Raw genomic sequence first — 21299 nt, forward strand, 5'->3', positions numbered from 1 at the left:
GACACTGTATGTGAGTTCTGTATATGCTGTTTTCTTTCATGTATGAGGAACAGCAATTGTTAGTTTGGGGCTAACAGAACTCAATGTTCTCTTGTCTGAGGAGATGGATTTGCTCTCCATGGGCTGAAATTAGTTGGGTGCCCATTCCATGAGTCCTCTTGCTTTTGTCTACCCAATTCATTTCCCCCATTGCATTAAACATGCCAAGAAAAAGAAGTTTGAAGAAGCCCTGTTTCTGAAGAACTAAAGCAGTGGAACACAAGCCTTTCCATCCAATGACCCACTGGAAGTATCAAGTAGACTAACAAACAGTTTATTAACTAATTATGGTGTAAGCTTCCATAAGTTATGAAATTTTACAAAACACATATTAAACTTTATCTCCACACATATTGTTTCTGGAAACACATTTCCAGCATAAAGATTGGAGAGTCCATGAATTGCAATTAATCAGGAGATGAGAGGAAGTGTTAGAGGGAGACAGCAGGCTGTTCCTAAGAATTAGGAAGAGGAGAAAAGTAGAAGTAAACTGAGGTGGAAGGATTGATATCTGTATGTATCATTGAAACCATGTCTCTTTGTGAGAGAACATGCAAGTCTATGACAGATAACTGGAGGGGAGAGATTTGGCCAAATTTTTGTCTACTATTGCAAACTATTAAAGTAAAGCACTTATTTACTAAAACTGTTTTTAAAGGACCACTATACACTTAGTATTAAGCCAGGGTATTTTGGCTCTATTTGGCTTTGATTTTATAAAATCAACCAAAGAGGCAACCAAACAGAACAGATACAGACCCCAACGGATAGTTAAAGCTACAGAAAGAACTTGCAGGCAGCCTGCCTTCCACTGAAGACCTGTATATTACATGGGTCAGAAGGAGGGCTGAGAAAATATCTGGAGACCCCTCACATCCTGGACATAAACTGTTTCAACTCCTCCCCTCAGGACGGCATTAAAGGGCATTGCAGACCAAAGCAACTAGACACAGGGGCAGTTTTTTTCCCCTCAGGCCATCACTCTGCTGAACACCTAATTCTCACAGTGCCGTCTACTGTCTATGTGTATTTACCCACGTAGTATGGCTGTAGCATTATTATTTATCCTTTTTATCTTTCTTACTCCTCCCTCTTATTGGGATGATGATGATGATGATGATGATGATGATGATGATGATGATGATGATGATGATGATGATGATGATGATGATTCTGCATGTGCACTGAGAGCTTCTGCACCGGAGACAAATTCCTTGTGTGCCTAATCATACTTGGCAAATAAAGTATTCAATTCAACTCAACTCAACTCAAGTATTCAATAATGTCAGGATACCTTTTGTTGTAAAAAGAGATATTTTAAGATTTTATTGCAAAGTTTATTTGTAGTGATTTACAAAGTAAAATGTTTCCAAATTGATAGCATAGAGGTTTTTTTAAAAATAACAACAACAAAGTAGCACTTGGTGTTCCTTCCATATCAGCAATGCATTTTTTACTTCAAAGATGGCTTCTAAAGACAGGTCTTCTTTCATCCAGAAATATTAATACCCCGGACAATAAGCTGATGGATGTTATGCTTTTTCATATTGGCGAACAGCAACAATATCACCAAAGGTGAGAGTCTGCAAGTTCAGTGAGTACAAACAAAGACAATTTACAACAAATATAGACTGTTGAGCATAATGTGCAGAGATAAATGAATCATGTAGTCTTTGACAAGACACCGGGGCAAAAGCTAGATGTTCTTGAAACATCTGAATCTGTTACATTTCTGCAATATCATAATAGAAGACAATTTATCCAAACATAGCAAGCAAATGACCCAGTGCTATTTCAGTTCTTCATGCTTTTGCTGCATGAATTAACTTGAAATTTTCATATTGATGTAGAGAAATTGTAAATAACAGTGAACACAAATGAAAGATTTTAACACAGGTTGGTGCAGGGAGACCCTCGCTATGCAATTTGTGTTCATGCTTATTCCCTTATGTTCAATTCTCAGCCTTGCATAACAAAGTTATATTTGCATAATATATTCTAGTCAACCAGTCAGAACTGTGCTTGCTTCTTTTATGTGTTAATGTGCTATTCATAAGTCACATGTCATTCTTGTTTATTGCAGCCCTATTTATACTTGTTACAGATTTCCCTTACAAATATCATAGTCAGCTAGTCCATTAATAAATACATTACAAGATTTATCAGGTATGTTACATTTTTTGAAATAATTGAATTAGCTCTAGATTGCAATAATGGATGGTTGGATAATGAAGAAAAAAGTACTTTCTAATGCAGGAATTTCTCTAAATCAATCACGTTTCCATTTTAAAAAATGCCGTTTTCAAACAAAACTAAAGAAAAAACATGAAAGAGGTCATTTTTTAAGTCCATGGAAGTATCTCAAGACATTTTGTTGAAAAAAAAAAGGTATTTTCTTTTTAATGTCATATTTCTGTAATATGAGACTCTGGGAGAGAATTCAGTTGCTTTAGTCTCTGTCAACATTGAAGTGATATGATTGTATTAAAATATCACTATATAATAGAAAGAATTCTCATATGACAAATATCACATGTTTTGTAATTAACAATAGAGCTACAAAAAGTAATGGGACTGGGTATGTTTTTAGAAGCTATAATTGATCAGTACTTAGGTATGGAAAGGAGGACCCTGTGATAATATCTATGGCATAGTAAACCTTCAGGAGCATTTTTATCTTTAAAAAGTTTTACTTACCATGACCATTTTGCCATCTTTAATTTCTCTAACAAAGTTTGTTTCCTTGCCATCCCATTTTTGTACGTGAACCAATTTATCACCATCCATGCTCACAACTGACTGCGGAAATAAATGGAAACTGTCATAAAAATTGCCCAAACAATTCATTCATCTTTAACAGTTAAACTTGAAAATCTTTATCTATAGGAGAGTTACAAAATACTTCAGTTTTTGAATGATGATACACCACTAGGGGCATATGCTGCAGTGGTCTGAAAATTCTCCGTGATTTCTGTTGCTGCTTGATCAAAGCCTTGTAACTCACATTAAAAGAGGTGGGATTAAACCACACAAATCACAGCGCCATCTGAACTTTTTAGATCACCCAGCAAGTGCCCTTTGGACCACTAGTTTCAAAAAAATGAATTTGTTAGTAAGATATTTTTAGCAGATCACTTATAAAAATGAACATGAAAACCAAACAAATTCTTCTCCTGTGTGCAATTGTATGCCTGTTCGTATTAAAGGTGTATTTAGCATGCATTTCAGTTAATAGACTTCAGCTTTAAAACATTTTCAGTTTAAGACATAGGATTAAGTAGTTATGCCTCAAATAGGAACCAAACAGAACTTCTAGTGAGATTAAAAAGCCAGTCTGGAACAGAACCTAGCAAATTTTGAAGCTTTCAGGAATCCCAATAAAATAAGGCATAATGGCAACGAGTATGAGATTCAGAGAGGAAGTGTATTTTCTCTCATGCCCTTGGAAGTCTCCTGATAAGCAGAGCAGGTGGTTGGCCACTGTTAAAGCCTCAGCAAAAAATAATACAAACATATAATCATTAAAGTATCTTCAATTATATTTTATTGATCTTTCATAGTTTGAAAATGTATGCTTAGCACCATAATTTAAATTGCAAAGCAAGCTGATGAATCTTTTTATCTTTCTCCTACTCCAGTGTAGGTTATACTGAAATTAAGCTGTAATGTTTCTTTAAGAACTTCTTAGTGTTTGTTTCAGACTAAAGATATCTTTCTGCATTCAAAATCTCTTTGCTGCCAACTCTGAAAAATAAAATAAGGCTGTTTTTTTCTTACTTACTTTGCAATTCCTGTCATCTGCAGTAACTTCATCAAATTCTTCTCCCAGATTGAAATTTATTTCTGTGTTCTTGAAAGTACTCTGTGTTCGAATAACCATTTTGCCACCTTCCTGGCTGATGATCACAGTTGGTTTGGTAACATTCCCCACTTGACGAGTAGCAAAGCCAACTCCTTTAATATATAAAATAAATTAAAAAACAGAAACATCCATTTTATGTTGTTGGAGTTCTTAAACAAGAAAGAAGCAATCAGTCTGATGTGGAAGGCACCAAACCAAACAGCACTTGTTGCTGTTAAATCAAGAACAATTCTTTGTAACAAAGGTAGTAATGATCTAGTTACAATTCTAAGCAGAGCTGAATAGAAGACTCCAAAGTACTCAGCCAAATGTATTTCTGAATGTTCAAATAAAATGACAATACATGAATTTTATTTTTGACATAGCTCTTCTATTTCAATGAACCTGCACTTTTCTTTGTCGAAAAACCCCCTGTTCTTTTCAATATTATTTGACTTCACCAAATTAATATGAGAATATGGAGTGATGCAAATTATTATTTTAAGTTCTTGGCAGAAGATTTATGTTTATTCAGATTGTTTTAATTTACACAACCTATATTTGTACATGGATTTGTTATTGTGCTGAATACCATTTATTTCCCATATATTCTAGAGATGTACAAAACATATCATACATAGACTTGGGCAAAATACTTTTTTAGTTCTCCCTCTTCTCACCCCCCAATCTATTTTCTACAGACAGACAAGAAACAAACCCCATGCAATCCACTTTTCTTACATTGAAAGAGAAATTAGCTTTCCAACTTGGTTACACTCACATATTTAAAATCTAACAAATCTATCGAGTAATTGAATTTAATGGAACATTACAATAAATCTTTGAAATAAATATGCTTATACTATAATCATGTATTTGACTAACATACATTTTTACAATATATCTCCTCCTATTTTAGTTTTGCTACCAGAATCAATTTCAGTCCAAACCTTAGTCTGGTTTAACTAAGATGAAGATTAGCTCATGCTAGTCTAAATAATAGTACACAGTTCACTGAACCATACACACACACAAACACACACACACGTGGTTCACATGCTTAAAAACTTCAGTTCCAAGTACCGTTTAGCATGATTTTACTCCAGTGAGTTCATTCTTTGCAAAATCCAAACTCTGTAATCTTTACACCACCCTGAAAGAAATATAAGTTAAAAAAAAAGAATCCATTGATGATTTTATATGCTGCTGCTTCTACATACCTAATGCTTTCATGTACTCATCAAAGTTTTGGCTGTCAATCAGCTTCCAGGTAGCACAAAATGCCTCAGCCATCTTAACTGTGGGGTGAGTGAGAGAAAGGGACAAAGGCTGCTATGATAGCAACTGCTACTCTCCCTAAAACTGGGTTTAAATCCTGCACAGTTACTCCTGCTCAGCTTCCACACTGAGGGAACATCCAATGAAACTGAAAACAATTTAAACTGTTGCCTCCTCCTGGATTTTCCCATTACTCCTTTGAGGTGGGAGGGGGTGGGGAGTGTGAGCTGGTGGGAAGGTTGATATTCAGCTGATGATTGGATCAGGCCACTGGGTCAACAGAGCTGGTTGGACTAGCCATCCTATTCAGCCTGGGAAACGTGAGGGAGAGAGAAGAAAAGGGTTTTCTGCAAACGAGAGGAATGCCAAATGATGTGAGAGTCTTTTAAGTCCTGTTTGAAAACTTGGCAAGGGATATTGCAGCCTCGGAATGGGAGTTGCACAATAAGATAATCAGATGCATTTCCGCTGACACTCTATGCGGGTGACAATTTTAAAAGAATGCTGGATGCTGTTGGAAAGAAAAGCAAAAGTTATTGGATTTTAGACTGGACCCTTTAATGCTAGAATAAAAGAATAAAAGAATTTGTATTACAAAACTATAACTAATGCAGTCATAGTTTCTTGCTTATCCCCTTGTTATATTTAGTATTTTTTTGGTTATCCTGTTATAGTCAATCAATATTTTTCAGTTTTTTTGAATATTCAATATTTTTTGCCAAATAATTTTTTTTTGAAAGAGTGAAAGTAAAATATAACTTAGATTGAGGTTTTTTTTTTATTTCCTATGACTGGAGTTTATTTTTTAAAAAAGCATTCAGAAATCTTCCTCCCTGTCCATCTTCTCCCTTGAGGGAAATCAATAAAGTATAATCACTAAAACGTGTTAATAGGATCATTTACAAAGACATAGTTTTGTCAAGGACATGGAAGGTTGTCCTTCAATGCAGCATGTTGGCTGAACATTGTTACAACAAAGGACTTGACAACATACAAACCGTATGTTTCTTCTTTGAAGCATACTGAAAATGTGAGATGGCTTAACAAAGAGCTCTTCCCCAAACTCATTTGTAGATACTGAAATGAAATAGCGTCTAGTACTATTACATCTAGTAAACTCTTCAGCCAAAGGAACCCAAGACAAGTAGTGATATGTTTTTACTTAACAAACTGTTATGTAATGGATTAAATACAGCAGTGAAACAACTTTTTGGGGGGAAACTCCCAGCTTAACATAGAAAGAAAGGAAACAGAGGCATAAAAGAAAAGGAAGACTGAACACAGGGAGTCTAACCTGTTATCCTAAAACAGGAGTCTCCAAACATGGTAACTTTAAGACTTGTGGACTTCAACTCCCAGAATTGCTGGCTAGAGAATTCTAGGAATTGAAGTCCAAGGTTGCACACCCTTGTCTTAAAATGTCTGTAAAATAATGCATTAGCAATAGCAATAGCAATGGCACTTATACTTATATACCACTTCATAATGCTTTACAGCCTTCTCTGAGTGGTTTACAGAGTCAGCACATTGCTCCCCAAAATCTGGGTCTTTATTTTACCAATCTTGGAAAGATGGAAGGCTGAGTCAACCTTGAGCCCCAATCAGGATCAAACTATACCACAATCTAACCACTGTGCCACCTCAGCTCCTAAATACGGATTAAATATTAAATAAATACTATCCATTAAATAGGGATAGTAAGGAAAGCAAAGTAGATGTCATAAGGCACAAAGACAATTATGGTATAATAGACATTATACAACATGATGGGATGAATGCCACCAGCAGAGACTGTGTTTGATGGATACACCTTGTTTTAAAGGGATAGGCAACCCCAGTGAGGAAATGGTGTAACAATGCATCAGACAAGAAGGTGGTGTAGAGAGTGGTGAGGATGGCAGAAAAGATTATTGGCAGTTCCCTCCCTTCCATCCAGGACATAGCATATAAGCGTTGCTTGAGCAGGGTCCGCAGGATTGTCTTGGACACTACACATCCTCTTCACAACCTGTTTTCCTTGTTGCCTTCTGGGAGGAGGCTCCGTAGTATCTGAAGCGGAACATCCAGATTCAGTCACAGTTTTGTTCCATACAGTATTAACCTTGTGAACTCTAAAGCTTCCTCCTTCCGTTATGTATTCAAGATGGACAGTGATTAATATTTATATGTTACTTATATGTAAGGGTGTAGGTATACATATATATGTATATAGTACATAATGTATATAGCATGTTTTATGTGTGTTATGTATGTTATGTATGTGTACACTTTTGAGAGTAGGCAACAGAACTTCATTTTTAATGTGTGCCAGTGTGTCCACAGTAAAAATGACAATAAAGATTATCTTATCATAAAGTTGAGGTGAGCACTTCAAGATCTGATATCTTGGAAGTGGCCCTTACTAACGAGAAAGAGTTTATTGAATGACAGTAGGAAATGTATGTTACATGTGTGTCCTGTCTGTGAAGGAGTTCCATTTGTCAGGATCTAGGAGGTGAATCTTTCCATCATAGCACCCACCCTGTAGAACACCATCCCTCCTGAGGTGAGATTAGCCCCAACCCTTACAGCTTTCCTTAAAGCTCTCAAAACATGGGTTTGTTTTTTTTAGCAAGCTTGTGGATACCCTGAGCTTGCATGCTGGTTAAACCATATGTAAACATCTTCCTTCTCATAGTCTTGCTTTAACCATGTTTATTCTTTTTATGGTGTTGCAAAATACTTTAATATTTGGTTTCACTGTACACACAAAGTCACTGGGTGAGATGGGTGGCCATATAGATTTGATTTAAGAAAATCATTCATTCATTCATTCATTCATTCATTCAATCAATCAATCAATCAATCAATCAATTAATCAATCAATCAGTCATTCTGGTTGTGGCTTTACAAAATTGTGCAGTAAAGCTGTATGGATAGAAGCACAGAACAGCTCCATTCTAGATCAGGCCAATGTCATTTATGTTGACATGATTTCATCTTGGTTCTGAGGGGAAAGCATGCAAGTGACTTCATGGATGAGCCCAATCTCTGAGAAAGTCAAAATGCCTAATAATTCCAGTTTCACTTGGATATTTGTGAAAATACCTTTAGGAAGCCTATTTATACTCTTCCTGAGTAATTGTGATACGTCTATCCTTGGGCTCATCTACACAGCCGTCTTTTTTTTTTCTTTTCTATAATCAGTGAGCCAGGAAAAAATTATGTTAACATAAATCATGCTTCTGTCTTATAACCAAAGAAAGTTTTCAGAGCAAGTGAATTGTTCAGTGACTGAATCAGATGTTTCCACAGCAGAACTGCTAGGCCGGTTAGAGTTTATGTCTCTCTTGGTTGTCATCTAGTTGTTGTCACGTTTTGGGCTGACCAGGAGCAAATCCTTGATAAATGCTGAGGTTCTAGAGTTCAAGAGGGGATTTTGTACAGAGTATGGAAGATGACATTCATGGAGATATACAAATGCCATTGCCAAGGCATTGAGTGGTAAAAACTATTTTAAGTCCACGAGGGACTGATAAAATTCAGAAGGAACTCAAACCAATATTTCACTGAACTTTAAAGAGGAGGAGGTACAGCATAATCAGACTTGCAAAATTTTGTTACTATAGCCAATCTCAATAAAAAAAATAGTTTTAGTCTCCCTGTGAGATTAATTTCTTGGTCTGGTCTGTTGAATGGGGCTGACAGTTTTGTTTTCTAAGACAGTGCCCCTTTGTGGCTCAACGTTATTTTTAAAATGCATCGAATTACATAGCTGTGAAAACCAAAGTTCTGGTTTCTTTTGCGGCCCAATAGGTACTGATGGGATAATATTTGAGGGGGGGGGGTGTTGGAGAATATGGCTCCAAAGCAGACCTGCTATGCCAGTGCCAGTTAGGGGAATTTTCTAACTTCAAGTTGTCTCAGCAGTGGGTTGGCAATGAGGAAGAAGCAGTGCCTTATGTACTCGTCCTCTACAAACAATTTTCCCCAAAAAGCAGAATATGTGGATGAGCTGATTATCAAAAGGAGTATCCTCGACTTACAACATTTAGTTACAACAGCATGAGAAAAGTGACTGTTTTTCACACTTACAACCATTGCAGCATCCCCATGGTCACATGATCAAAATTCAGGCACTTGGCAATTGACTCATATTTATGACCGTTGTAGTGTCTTGGGGTCATGTGATCCCCTTTTGCAACCTTCTGACAAGCAAAGTCAATGGGGAAGCCAGATTCACTTAACAACTGTGTTACTAGCTTAAAACTGCAGTGATTCACAATGTTTCACTTAGCAACAGAAATTTTGGGCTCAATTGTGATCGTAAGTTGAGGACTACCTGTATGCATGTCTATTTAGCCTGTTCCCTCTTGTAAAGAAATGTGTCCAAAGTACAGGAATATTTCAGAGAATATTAACATGGGCTTTATCCAGGAAAGATAAAACTAATAAAACTGACGAGAAAACAATTTTAATTTTTCAATCAGTGATACAAGGAGAAATCCTCTGTGGAAAACAGCTGAATCTGTCCATGAAAGCACAATAAAGGCATGCTAGTGATGGTTGAGTAGAAAGGAATACTATATGTAAGTACTGTATGTATGTATTTTACCAAGTACTCCGTTATTAATAAAAAGGATTCTCTAGTCGGTTTTTTGACCTTCCTCAAATGCCTGTCTCCCTTCTGCCCCTTCTGTGTTATAATATGTACTCTGGCATTACAATGTTACCTTAGGGAGCACATTTTAACCTATATGCATACTTATAAATACGCATACTTATAAATTTAACAGTTACAAGATTGTAACTATGGAAGAAGTAAACATATGAGGAGTCCTTGGTGCTCTCTGAGCTTGGTTGCTTTCTTGCAAACGTTTCATTACCCAAACTAGTAACCCTGATGATGTTGCTTAGTTTGGGTAACGAAATGTCTGCAAGAAAACAAGCAAGCTCAGAGAGCACCAAGGACCCCTCATTTCAAACCCATATTCTCCTTTATAAGTAAACATATATCAAAATAATGAAGTGATGTTGAACTCTGTGGTCATCTAACATCACCTTATTTTTTATGTAATTATTTACTATAATTATTACATAATACAATATAACTTTAAGTCTATAAATATTTCTATTCAGAAGCAATTTCAGCTTCAATTTTTTGCTTCTTCAGTCTAGCTGCCAACCAAGTTATTTCCTTCTTTTCTTGAGAGTTGACCTAGACTACATTATTGGCTTCTAGAGCATAGCAGAATTATATCAGGGTTTTTCAGAAACGTAGAGGACCTTTTTGGTAGAAAAGGGAAATCACGGCAGCCCAAAGAAAAAATGCAAGGATAAAAAAAATTGTAAGACTAGAATACAATGGGAAATCTTCTCAGGCTAGTATACAACTTTATGAAACTAATTTGATGAAACTAAGATACTCGTTTGGCTGAATAGCTACTAATATAAGCTATCCTTCTACAAGCAGAAGTATTTTTTTTAATCTGGCTTTAAGTTTATAGATAAATATGCTTCTGTGCATCAATTCATACAATTATATGCATTTCTTGGAAACAAAAAGTATACATCGAAGAGAACATTGTATGTGTCCATCTTTTTTTTTTAAGTAGATAAAATCAGCTTGTAAGAGACTCTATCATTTTTGGCCTAAGTTGGCCCAGTAAACCTAAGTTTACTGTTGACTAAGTAAACCAAAAATGCCAAAGTAGTAAATACAGGTAGTCTTCAGCTTATGACCACAATTGAGCCCAAAGTTTCTGTTGCTAAATGAGACAGTTATGTGAATTTTGTCTCATTTTACAACCTTTCTTGTCATAGTTGTTAAGTGAATCACTGCCATTGTTAAGTTAGTAACATGGTTATTAAGTGAATCTGGCTTCCCCATTGATTTTGCTTGCCAGGTCATAAAAGGTGATCACATGACTCCAGAACACTGCAACTGTCATAAACATGAACTAGTGCCATGCATCTGCATTTTGACCACATGACCATGGGGATGCTGCAATAGTCACAAGTGTGAAAACCGGTCATAAGTCACTTTTTTCAGTGCTGTTGTAACTTGGAACAGTCACTGAATGAACGATTGCAAGTCAAGGACTACCTGTAATGCTTAGGGGCAGTAGATTGATCGAGTTCTCTTTTTAGAGATTTGGGCCAGGACTCTCATCTTGGAAGGCAGAATCCATTATTTGACACACTCACTTGCAATTGGCATTCTTCCTGTGGAATGGTGGCTGACCTCTTATTAGTAGAAGCCCATTAAGATCTGCTGCAACAAATCCAAAATATTTGGGCATGTGACACAAAATCATTTTTTAATCTGTCCTTGGCACTAAACTGATACACAATTGCATTACTAGATTTAATAAATCTTAATTTGCTTTCTTTCATGGATCCTTTCCCTAAAATCCAGACACAACTATCTAGCGTGCTCATGTTGAAAATGTTGGTGGCATGTACAACACACAGACTTATTTGCTTAACCTTGACTTTGTGTTTTGCTCAACAATTCCACAGATACTGATGCTCATTACAGCCTAAGCCAAGTTCCTACGAATGCCTGCACATTTTTTTTCTCTTTCAACAGTCTCAGAACATGCTCTTTCTTACCTTTCTTTAGAATATTTGTATTTCGTATTTGTTAAAAGCTGAAAATTTCACAGCATGGTATGGGAGCAGCTCTGTAGCGGACAAAAAAGCTCTACAGAGGATTATTAAAACTGCCCAGAATATTATTGGACTTCAACTACCAGCCCTGGATAACATCTTCGAATCTCGTTGTTTGAGGAAGTTGCATAACATTCTCAGAGACTCTTCCCATCCTGCTTACAATCTTTTTGGACTGTTGCCTTCTGGCAGAAGATACAGAATAATTAAAACTCGGACCACACGTTTTCTGAATAGTTTTTATCCCAGAGCTGTAATTGCACTCAACAATGAACTAAGGGGCCACCATCAGTGAACTGTTGGACAGCATTACTTGGTCTGTTGTGTGGATGTTGGGTGGTTTTAGGGGTGGGGATTGTGGGGGGGGGAGTGTGTTTGGGGATTATGTGTGTGGGACTTGGTTTTTGGGTGTCAAGTAAATTTCATTGTATATGTATACTATGTACGCACATACAATGACAATAAATAAATGTATGTATTAGCTGGCTAGTAATTGTGATCCTGATACATTTGAGAGTTACTGGCATGGGAAAAACCGCTGGAGAGAACTCAGGAATCTACATGAATTTTGCTACTATACATTTATTACAATACAATAAGTCCTGTGGTGGGAAGTACTGTTCAGAAGGAATGCAGCAGTACTTTGACAGGTTTGTGTATATTCAACATTTAGTTCCATGAAAACTAGCTAGCGTGAGTCACAATCATTACTGATGAAATGTATCTGTGCTATTATACAATAGCATAGTTGCCATTTAATTCAAATGGGTGCAGAGTGCCACCTATTGATTACAGAGAAAATGTTCAACCATATCATTGTTTTGTTGTGCCTTATGCTTAGATTCAGCTTGAAATCTGAAAGTTAACAGGACTCAAAATGTTCCATGATTAATTTGGTATCCAATAATATTAACATTTTTAGAAAATAAATAGAAAAAAATAGCTGGTATTTGGGAGATAAAATGTAGAAGATTCATTCCTTTGGAAGAAATGTGGCGTTTTGTGCAGAGATCTTAGAAAGGTATCAGAATAGCACAAGGCACACTGTCTTAGTCAACAAAGACAAATCTTAATACTAATACTAGTATTAGTAGTGAGTACATTTGGTACAAAGAGTCATATGCCCATAAGTTACAATTGTGGTTCTCTGAGGCAAGGTAGCCAATAGTTATTAATGTACTTCAAGCCAAAATATATTGTTTGGGGTCCAAACTAATTCTATTGAAAGAGAATGCACATGAATATAATCAAAATTTACATCAAGCATGAGAAATTGAAATTCATTTTAAAATAATGATTCTGTCCCCGGTTCAACCTCAGTGATTATGCTCTAATCTGGGCTTATTTGATTTTTCCTAGAGTAAAAACCTATACAATTGGGTCATGGAATTCTTGTGCAAATAATATACACATACTATATTTTAAACAATACAATCTTTATTAAAAAATATGGATCAATCCTTTGGAATAGATAAAATATATCAGGAAGAAAATGCTTTAATAATCATTAACCGAATCAGTTATAAGCCAATAAGCCGACACCCTAACTGAAGCAAAAACTTTTATGTTCTTAGATCTTGTGAAGGTATGACTGATAGAACACATTATTCTAATGTAAGGATAATCTATTTCATTCCTCATGTTGAAATGAAATTTAAAAACAATTGCAGATGTCAGGGATTTGTTTTAAAAACTAATAAACAGAATTTTGAGTTTATAGAAAAGCCAGTTTTGAGAAAGCAAAATATCAAATGCACTCAAAAGAACTTCAAAATCTTAGTTGATCTTGGTTCATCTTGACATTTTGAAGGAGCAAAAAAAAAAAAGGCATTTTTGTATGTCTTGAACTTCTGTACATTTCTCAGTCGAGTTCAGATTTGAAAAAGGTTTTGTGGGGCTAATCTCCAGATGCATTTTCTTTTTCTTTAAAAAAAAAATCAAGCTTCGTGCTGTGTCAAAAATAGTCTGGGTCTTGGCTTCTGGGAAAATTAAACTTTGGTATCCAGGGTGACAGAGAAATGTTACTTTAAAGTCTGCAGAGCAGAGGCTTTCCAGATTACTGTGCAAAATTAGAGCAGATGTTACAATGGGAACTGAGATGGATTTTTTTGGGGGGTGGTGGTTAGCAGGAGGTTTGTCCTATTTCAAAAATGTCCCATATTCCTCTACTTACATCTTCAGTATCCACTATCTGTTCCTATGTGGAATTATATGTGACTCCTTATATGGTATATGATTGTTTGATAAATAAGGATGCCTATCTTCTGATACAAAACAGCAATGTCCATTATTTATCTGTTATAGTTTAGAACTAGATGCTCTTTTTACTACATTGTTGAAGTTAGGACATTTTTCATGAGTTCCTTAACTACAAAGAGCACTAACAAATTCTCCCACTATTTAGCAACGTCCTACATTTTTAAAACATTTGTTGTATAGTTTATTCAGAATTGTACTCATCTAAATTCACTGACTTTTGTATGGTGAATCTTACATACATAAAGTTGTTATATTCTGGGCCTCGAATTACTGATTTTGAGATGTGTTTTTGTGTGCTATTCTATGTATAAAATGTGTGTATGTGTGCGCGCACATGGTATGTACACATATATACTAAGCTCACACCAAATCTAATATCTACATTTTATATTTATTATCAGAAAAGACCCCAAGTTATTAATGATGTTTGTTTTTGTATTTGGTTCTTTGCAACAATCAGCTGATTACATTGGACTTCATTTGTTCAATAACTGAAAACAATTCTCATTTTTATTTCTGCAGATACTGGCTATGATTTGTAAATAAATAAATTACTTCTTGATGAATTTGAAAAAATAACTAATTTTTCAATAGTGCCATATTCATATTAGCCAGCTACAAACATTATATATTTCAGAATCTTGGACATTTTACCAATGAAGTTCGTTGGGTAATCACCAAAACCAAGCATTTTATAAACATTAGGAATTCATTGTTTTTTCTTCCATCTCTTGGTTTTTCATAATGGCATCAGAAGATGAAGCTTCTCCTCCTTCTGCTCCTTTAATTAAAGAGATGTGAACATGAGAAAAAATATTAGCTTTACAAAGAAAGAATCAAAGCATCTGGAGTTTGGAAGAACTTTTCACAATATTTGCTCACTGTAATATTAGATGCCCAGAGTTTTACACCAAATTTAAAGAACATGTGCAGCTCATGAAAAAAAAATGGCAGATATATATTATGTAACAGCTGTAAAGTGATGTGCTACCTGTTATTGTGGTGAAATTACAAACAAGAGCAGCTTCTTGGCCTATGAAGTTGGAAATATCCTTAGAAAATTACTTAGTAATGTGATAACTTAAGGAAGAACATTTCTTAAAGTTATTCAACAGAGAAAGGTAGCCTTTGATTGTCTCAAAAGTGCTTTTTCAGGAGGCAACTGGACTTTCTGGTTTTTCTTTAAAGATGTTTCACTTCTCATCCAAGAAGCATCTTCAGCTCTGACTGGATGGTGGGGAATGGAAGGATTTATATTCCTTGCAGACAGCTGGTCATTCCATCTGCAAGGAATATAAATCCTTCCATTCCCCACCATCCAGTCAGAGCTGAAGAAGCTTCTTGGATGAGAAGCAAAATGTCTTCAAAGAAAAACAAGAAAGTCCAGTTGCTTCCTAAAAAAGCACCTTTGGGACAGCCATGACCTGATTTACTGAGAATCTCCATAGACGTGTAGCTTTTGATTACCTTCTGACATCGAGAGTCCTGCTAATTTGTGTGGCAGTTCGGATGTTCCAGTTCCCGCAGAAGAACCCAGAATGTCTGGTAAGGCATTTCGGCGTCCTGCCCGTCCTGATGCAGCAAAATCTGTGACTACAGGCTCAACATCAGTCATCTCTGATGTCTTTCCTCATAGCAACATCTCCTGAAAAACACCAAGAGTCTCAGCTTCAATATTCTGGTGGCCAAATGCAAACCAATTTTGAGAAGAAAGTAGCTTCTCTTTTGAAAATCAAAATATACTTTTCCTTGGTAGAAGGACAGGTCTCAACCCATCAGTGCTGAAACTTTATCCCAAGAGTCTATTTCCTGCTTTTTTCCCTCCATCTTCGCTTTCTACTTACAGTATTTTTAACAGCATTCATGAATAGAACAAAGAGAAATATCCAGTGACTTCCTGTAACTCTACATATTTGAGGGAACTGTTTCTTTCTTTGTCTTTTTTACATTGTTTTGCCAGTCAAGAAAGAGAATACTATTCAGAGGAACTTTTTTAAAACTTAAAAAGAAGCCCTTCCTAGAATTTGAAGGTACTGCAGAACGCTTTGTTTCAAAGCAATATCAAGAGGCAAAATTATCACGAACAGCAGGTACAACAGGGTCACAGATTTTATAATATAGTTGACTAATCTATGATAAAATATTTTTACTATCAGATAATCTTTTTTTGCTAACCAGGAAGCACTTTTCAACAGTTTCGTTAGACAGGAAGAGAGATAAGTTAGTTTATGTCAGCCAAAATTCATAAAACTGGGAGCACATCTGACTAACACATTTTTACTAAAAGGCATAATCTTTCACAAGTTACAGTTCATTTCATCAGATGCATGGAGTAGCTAAACTAACATAGGATTGAAATTGGGATGAGGCCAGAGGTGGGGAGAAAGAGAAGTTAGTTCTGCGGATAATTATATGCAAGGTAGATTACAATATCTTATTAACAATTGCAATAAGTTAATATCTTATTGTGTTTGTTGAGATCTTTGGAGATTTTTCTTAATTGCAAATTTCAGCAATCAGTTGTATCAGATGCTTTCTTTTTCCCAAAATGAGATATGCAAAACAGTATCCTGGGAGGTCGAACTGCTCTTGTATTATTTTATCCTAGCTTTGAACTCTGCTGTCTAACTTGTGTCCATTAATTCTTTTGCCCAAAGTTTGTCCCATTTATCCAATATAAAATCCAGAAGGCCACTGATGGGGCTTCCAGAAGCCTTCTGAATTTGTCTGAAAGACAGGAAGAAGGCAAGAGGGCTATTTTTTAGCTAAAGCGTGAATGGATGGAATAGTAAAGGATGGAATTCCCTATCATTTGTAGAGTTTAGACACTGGGCGAGAGAGAAATACTTCCTCCAGGAATTTTAGAGATAAATTGAAATACATGTTATATATACGAACACAATGCTGTAGTTTCTAGAAATTCATCTCTTAAAATAAGTCAAGTATTTCATCCTTATACAGAAACCAGTTCACTTTCCAAGGGGGATCCTAACTTTAACTTTTCAATGTCCAGGGGGACAAGGAACTGGTTGATGGGGTTGTGTGTCAAGAGAGAGACAGAGACTTGAAAGGGCATTTGAAATATCAGGAATATTTTCACTCTATTTATTCTAATTGTAATTAGTGCTTGTTTTAATTTAAAAATGGTGATTGTAACTGAAAAAAAAACCCTCTTTACTTTTTTTGTGGCTTAGGAGTTGATATGAAAACCCATCAAGATGGAACTAGTAAATGTTGTATTACTGTAACTGTTCTAAGTACTTAAAATTCTCATGAGGGAAAGGAACTGAGAAATTATAAATAGGATCAGCAAATAACCTAACACTGTTCTGGATTTTACTTTGTAGTACTATAGTGCCTTGGATGTAATCCCCAAACATCTGAAGCATCACTTGAACACCCTCAATATTGGCAGAATCACCATCAGTTAATTGCAAAAGACAGCTTTACTTGAACCTGCTTACATCCTGCGATGGTGCCTTTAACACCATTGAACAACCACATCTGCTTATTCCAGTTCCTTGGGAAGATCTTGATACATACATAAAAATGCCAAATCCAGTCTAAACATCTGGCTGATTATGCAAGTAGCCATAATAAAAATATTTGCTGTGCTTTGATTAATTCAGGTTTTTTGGGAAAACATGCATTCTCATCTTCAATGAAATGGCCAATGTTAACACAAGCAAAGAGATAAAGGCCAATTTTAACAATTAACTCTTTACAACTCATTGTAAAGATATTTGTAGTTGTTAACATGTTTATTAGTACAAAAATTCATTTAGCCTGACTGCTGCCCCTTAAAGAACTTTTTTTCTAAATGTTCAAGCCAAAAATACTGCCAGCATGATTTTACAAACTAATAAAAACAAGACAATCCCATTTTACAATCTATAAAGAAAATCTTATAGGAAAGGGAAAAGAAACTCAAGCAAATTCAGGCACAAATTCTTAGCATTTTAAGATTCTTTTAATGATCAATCCAAATGGAAATGAGCTGCTCACACTTCAAACAAGCACCTCTGACAAGGATACCACAATCATAAACTCCTACAAGTGCAGTCAAGATGGCAGTTCCTTACCATCTGCTGCTGCTTCTTTGGTTATTTACAGAACTGTTGATTGCAGTAGCCTTTGTGTGTGATGCTTGTTTTACAGGAAAACATTAAACAATACCATCATGTTAGCTGCTGTCATGCTGAAATATTTTCTCTTGAATGAAGGACAGTCCTTGGTCTAGGCTGTGGCCATGACAGGCTACATATAGCAGAGTGAAACCAAGACACAGGATCAAACTGCAGTCATTTTCCAGCAGTCCAATGGAGTACTCTCATAAATTAGTGGAATCTTTGCTAACATTGAACATATACAATTAGTCCCAAGAGATACATTCCCATCTCCTTAGTATTTGTACATCAGTAATCTGTTTTGGTATTTGCATAAAAATGCACATAGTAAAGGGAATACGGGGCAGAAATCATATGTAGCAGGTTCAAGCCAATGCTAGGGAACCCAACAATTTTCATTGGGTAGCAGCAGCTGAACCTAAATCAAGACAACATACAGCCATGGTATTATAATGAAGACAGTAACATGTTTTCTTCAAATCTCCTAGTCACTATAGGAGGACCTTTTTTAGCTGGTCAGTTGTTTTCTTTCCTTTTCTTTCTTTTTTAAAAAAAAACTCTTTAGTTTTTTTTAGAAAGATCTTGTGCTAGGATAATTGCATTATAATTTATTATCTCTATCAAACAACAATTAGAACATGATTTACAGGAATATTTAACCAGTCTACTAATTAATGCATAAAAATATATAATACAAAAACTAAATGCTTAGCAAACACATGTCTACTTAGAAACAGGTCCCACTGCATTCGATGAGAGTTATTCTTAGGCAAATATAAATAAGATTCCCACCTAAATTAGTTGAGTCATCTTCTTTTTTCTAATTTTATCAAATTAAATGCTGTATTCTAACTTTCCTTTGCCATGTTTTAGAAATACTGTAATCACTAAAATATTGGAAAATTTCCATTATTTTTATAGTCTGGAATAGGGGGACACAGTCTGATGCTTTTCAGATCTTTTGAACTCCAACAGTGATCATGCTTCATCACTGGCCAAATTGGCCATTGTCATAATGGTAATTTAAAATATGGCATCAGGTTTTCTAACCCCATATAAGAAAACAACCTACATTATTCGAAACCATCACTTCACTAACTTGTGTAAGAACGTATAGGATCAGCATCAGTCTAGCAACCTAATATAATATTATTTTCTGCCTGCAGGAAAAAAAAAACCCCAAGGTTTTGTTGTTTTGCAACAGAGTTAACCAATTAAAGATCCAAAGTCTTTGCAATTCTACCCAGAAACAAATAATGAAGTTAATTTATTTTCCCAATGTCATTCATCTTTTGTCTGATCGTATCTCATTAATATAACTCAACTCACATGACTTTCCATATTTAACCCTTCTATCTAGACTCTAGGGTGGAAAAACAGAATCCTGAAAGCCTCTCTGCCCTTTCTTGTACAAACATATGTTTCATGCTCATGATTTATATTTTCTAACAACTGACACCTCCTCCCTAAATAATTCACTGCCCTCTTTCCCTGGCCATATCAATCCCCTGGCCTGGTACTGAATTCAACACATCTCTACTTCAAGCTTTATTAGGTCTAGTTGAAAAGTTCAATGTTTTAATTTGGGGGTTCACTGAGTTGCTTAATTGGTTGAATGAAGATCTTCAATGAAGCTGTTGTCAAAATTGCACTTAATTCATCCCTTTTAAAAATGATTTCAAATGACTGATAAAACAAAATCAATATGAAAATTAAGTGTTCCATAAATCTGCATTGTTTGCTATAAGACATACTGTATGTTTAGAAGAAATCAAGTCATGTTTCTGATCAAGGTTTTCATTCTAATGTATAAATCAACTTATGTGTGGCTTGGCTGATTTCATATTTCCATCTATATAAATAAAAATGTAAATGTTCGTTTGTTCAAAATCTTAAATCTCCGAAAGTTCTTCACCGATTGCTTTGAAATTTTGATACGTTGCATTCGAATACGCACGTGTTTTTATATACTACTATTATATACAGTAGATGTCACACCTGTGACAGGTAAAACATGCTTTTTTTAAAAAACAGCACCATCTGTTGGATGTAAAAGCATACCCACAAGCATTGTGAAATTAAACATATTACAAACGTGCACTTTCTCTTTTCTTTCTTTTCCATTTAACCAGACTGAGCCACAGCAATGCGTGGCCGGGTACAGCTATAAAAAATAAAATTATATAAATTTAAGAGTTATATGATTATATAACACAATTATTGTTTGTTTACAATGGGAACCCAAACATTCCTTAGCTATTTATTCAGGTTTTCAATCCTCTGTTTATATATGGTAATTTATCATTAGGTATGCTGGCTGTCAACGCTGCTAACACTGGATGTTCCCCCTCTGACAACTGATGAAAATGCAGCCATTTTCTCTATTCCTTTAACATGCTTTTTCTTACTTTAGAAATCAGGTGCAGCAGAGGGGGTTGGAATGTAAGCTCAGCTAGCCATGATAATAACCCTGCTGTGGGAACCCAAGGACAAGCTGATAACGTTTTGGTGGGCTGTGGAGCTGAGGAGAAAGCCGGTGCTTTAAGCTAATTGGGGGATGTGATTTATGACAGTTTATTGGGGGTGGGAGTTGTACTTTGTTACTTTGTATCTGGGGAAAGAGAATTTAGTTTTTGGGTTCAACTATGTAGTGCCGACACTTTGTATCCCGAGTAAATGTACTTTAAGGAAGAATTTTGCCTCGAAGTTCTTTTGATGGGTTTCATCTATCAGAACCATGACACTGGCATTAAAATACTATTTTCTTCCTTATTCTACAGTGTTGTATAACAACCTCAAAATACATACAGGGTTACCCTTTAGTACCCACATTATGTGGGTAGTCAATTCTAATGACTAGTAATTATCAAAATGGTACTTATTAGATGCCTTAGGCTAATGTAATCCTGACTGGTCTCATCACCCTCCATTCTTCTTTTGTTTCTCCAAAGAGATGGACAAAGCTGTGCATATAACATCCTGAAGGAAATACACTATATATTCATGAATGTGTTCATACAGTTGTTGTCAGGGTACAAGCTTAACTTGAGGACAACTTGTTATTTTTCAAATGTCTACTACCAGTTGGATCAGGAGCTGCTGCA

At 35.6% G+C, this 21299-nt stretch overlaps 2 protein-coding genes across 2 annotated transcripts; both read right to left on the reverse strand.

Moving 5' to 3' along the window:
• Positions 1–1359: 1359 nt before the first annotated feature.
• FABP7 (fatty acid binding protein 7) lies at positions 1360–5289 on the reverse strand. Its single transcript, XM_015819412.1, has 4 exons — positions 5101–5289; positions 3821–3993; positions 2737–2838; positions 1360–1622 (listed from the first exon to the last, which is right to left on the reverse strand). The coding sequence occupies exons 1-4, from the start codon at positions 5171–5173 to the stop codon at positions 1572–1574; spliced, it is 399 nt and encodes a 132-aa protein (XP_015674898.1). The 5' UTR covers positions 5174–5289; the 3' UTR covers positions 1360–1571.
• A 7959-nt stretch (positions 5290–13248) lies between these two features.
• On the reverse strand, positions 13249–15708 carry PKIB (cAMP-dependent protein kinase inhibitor beta). The gene is made up of 2 exons (XM_015819406.1): positions 15536–15708; positions 13249–14849 (listed from the first exon to the last, which is right to left on the reverse strand). Exons 1-2 carry the CDS (start codon positions 15681–15683, stop codon positions 14770–14772), a joined length of 228 nt encoding a protein of 75 aa, XP_015674892.1. The 5' UTR covers positions 15684–15708; the 3' UTR covers positions 13249–14769.
• Between the last annotated feature and the right edge of the window lie 5591 nt (positions 15709–21299).

The sequence above is a fragment of the Protobothrops mucrosquamatus genome, unplaced genomic scaffold, assembly GCF_001527695.2.
Source record: "Protobothrops mucrosquamatus isolate PMUCROS unplaced genomic scaffold, P.Mucros_1.0 scaffold916, whole genome shotgun sequence".
Classification (NCBI taxonomy): domain Eukaryota; kingdom Metazoa; phylum Chordata; class Lepidosauria; order Squamata; family Viperidae; genus Protobothrops; species Protobothrops mucrosquamatus.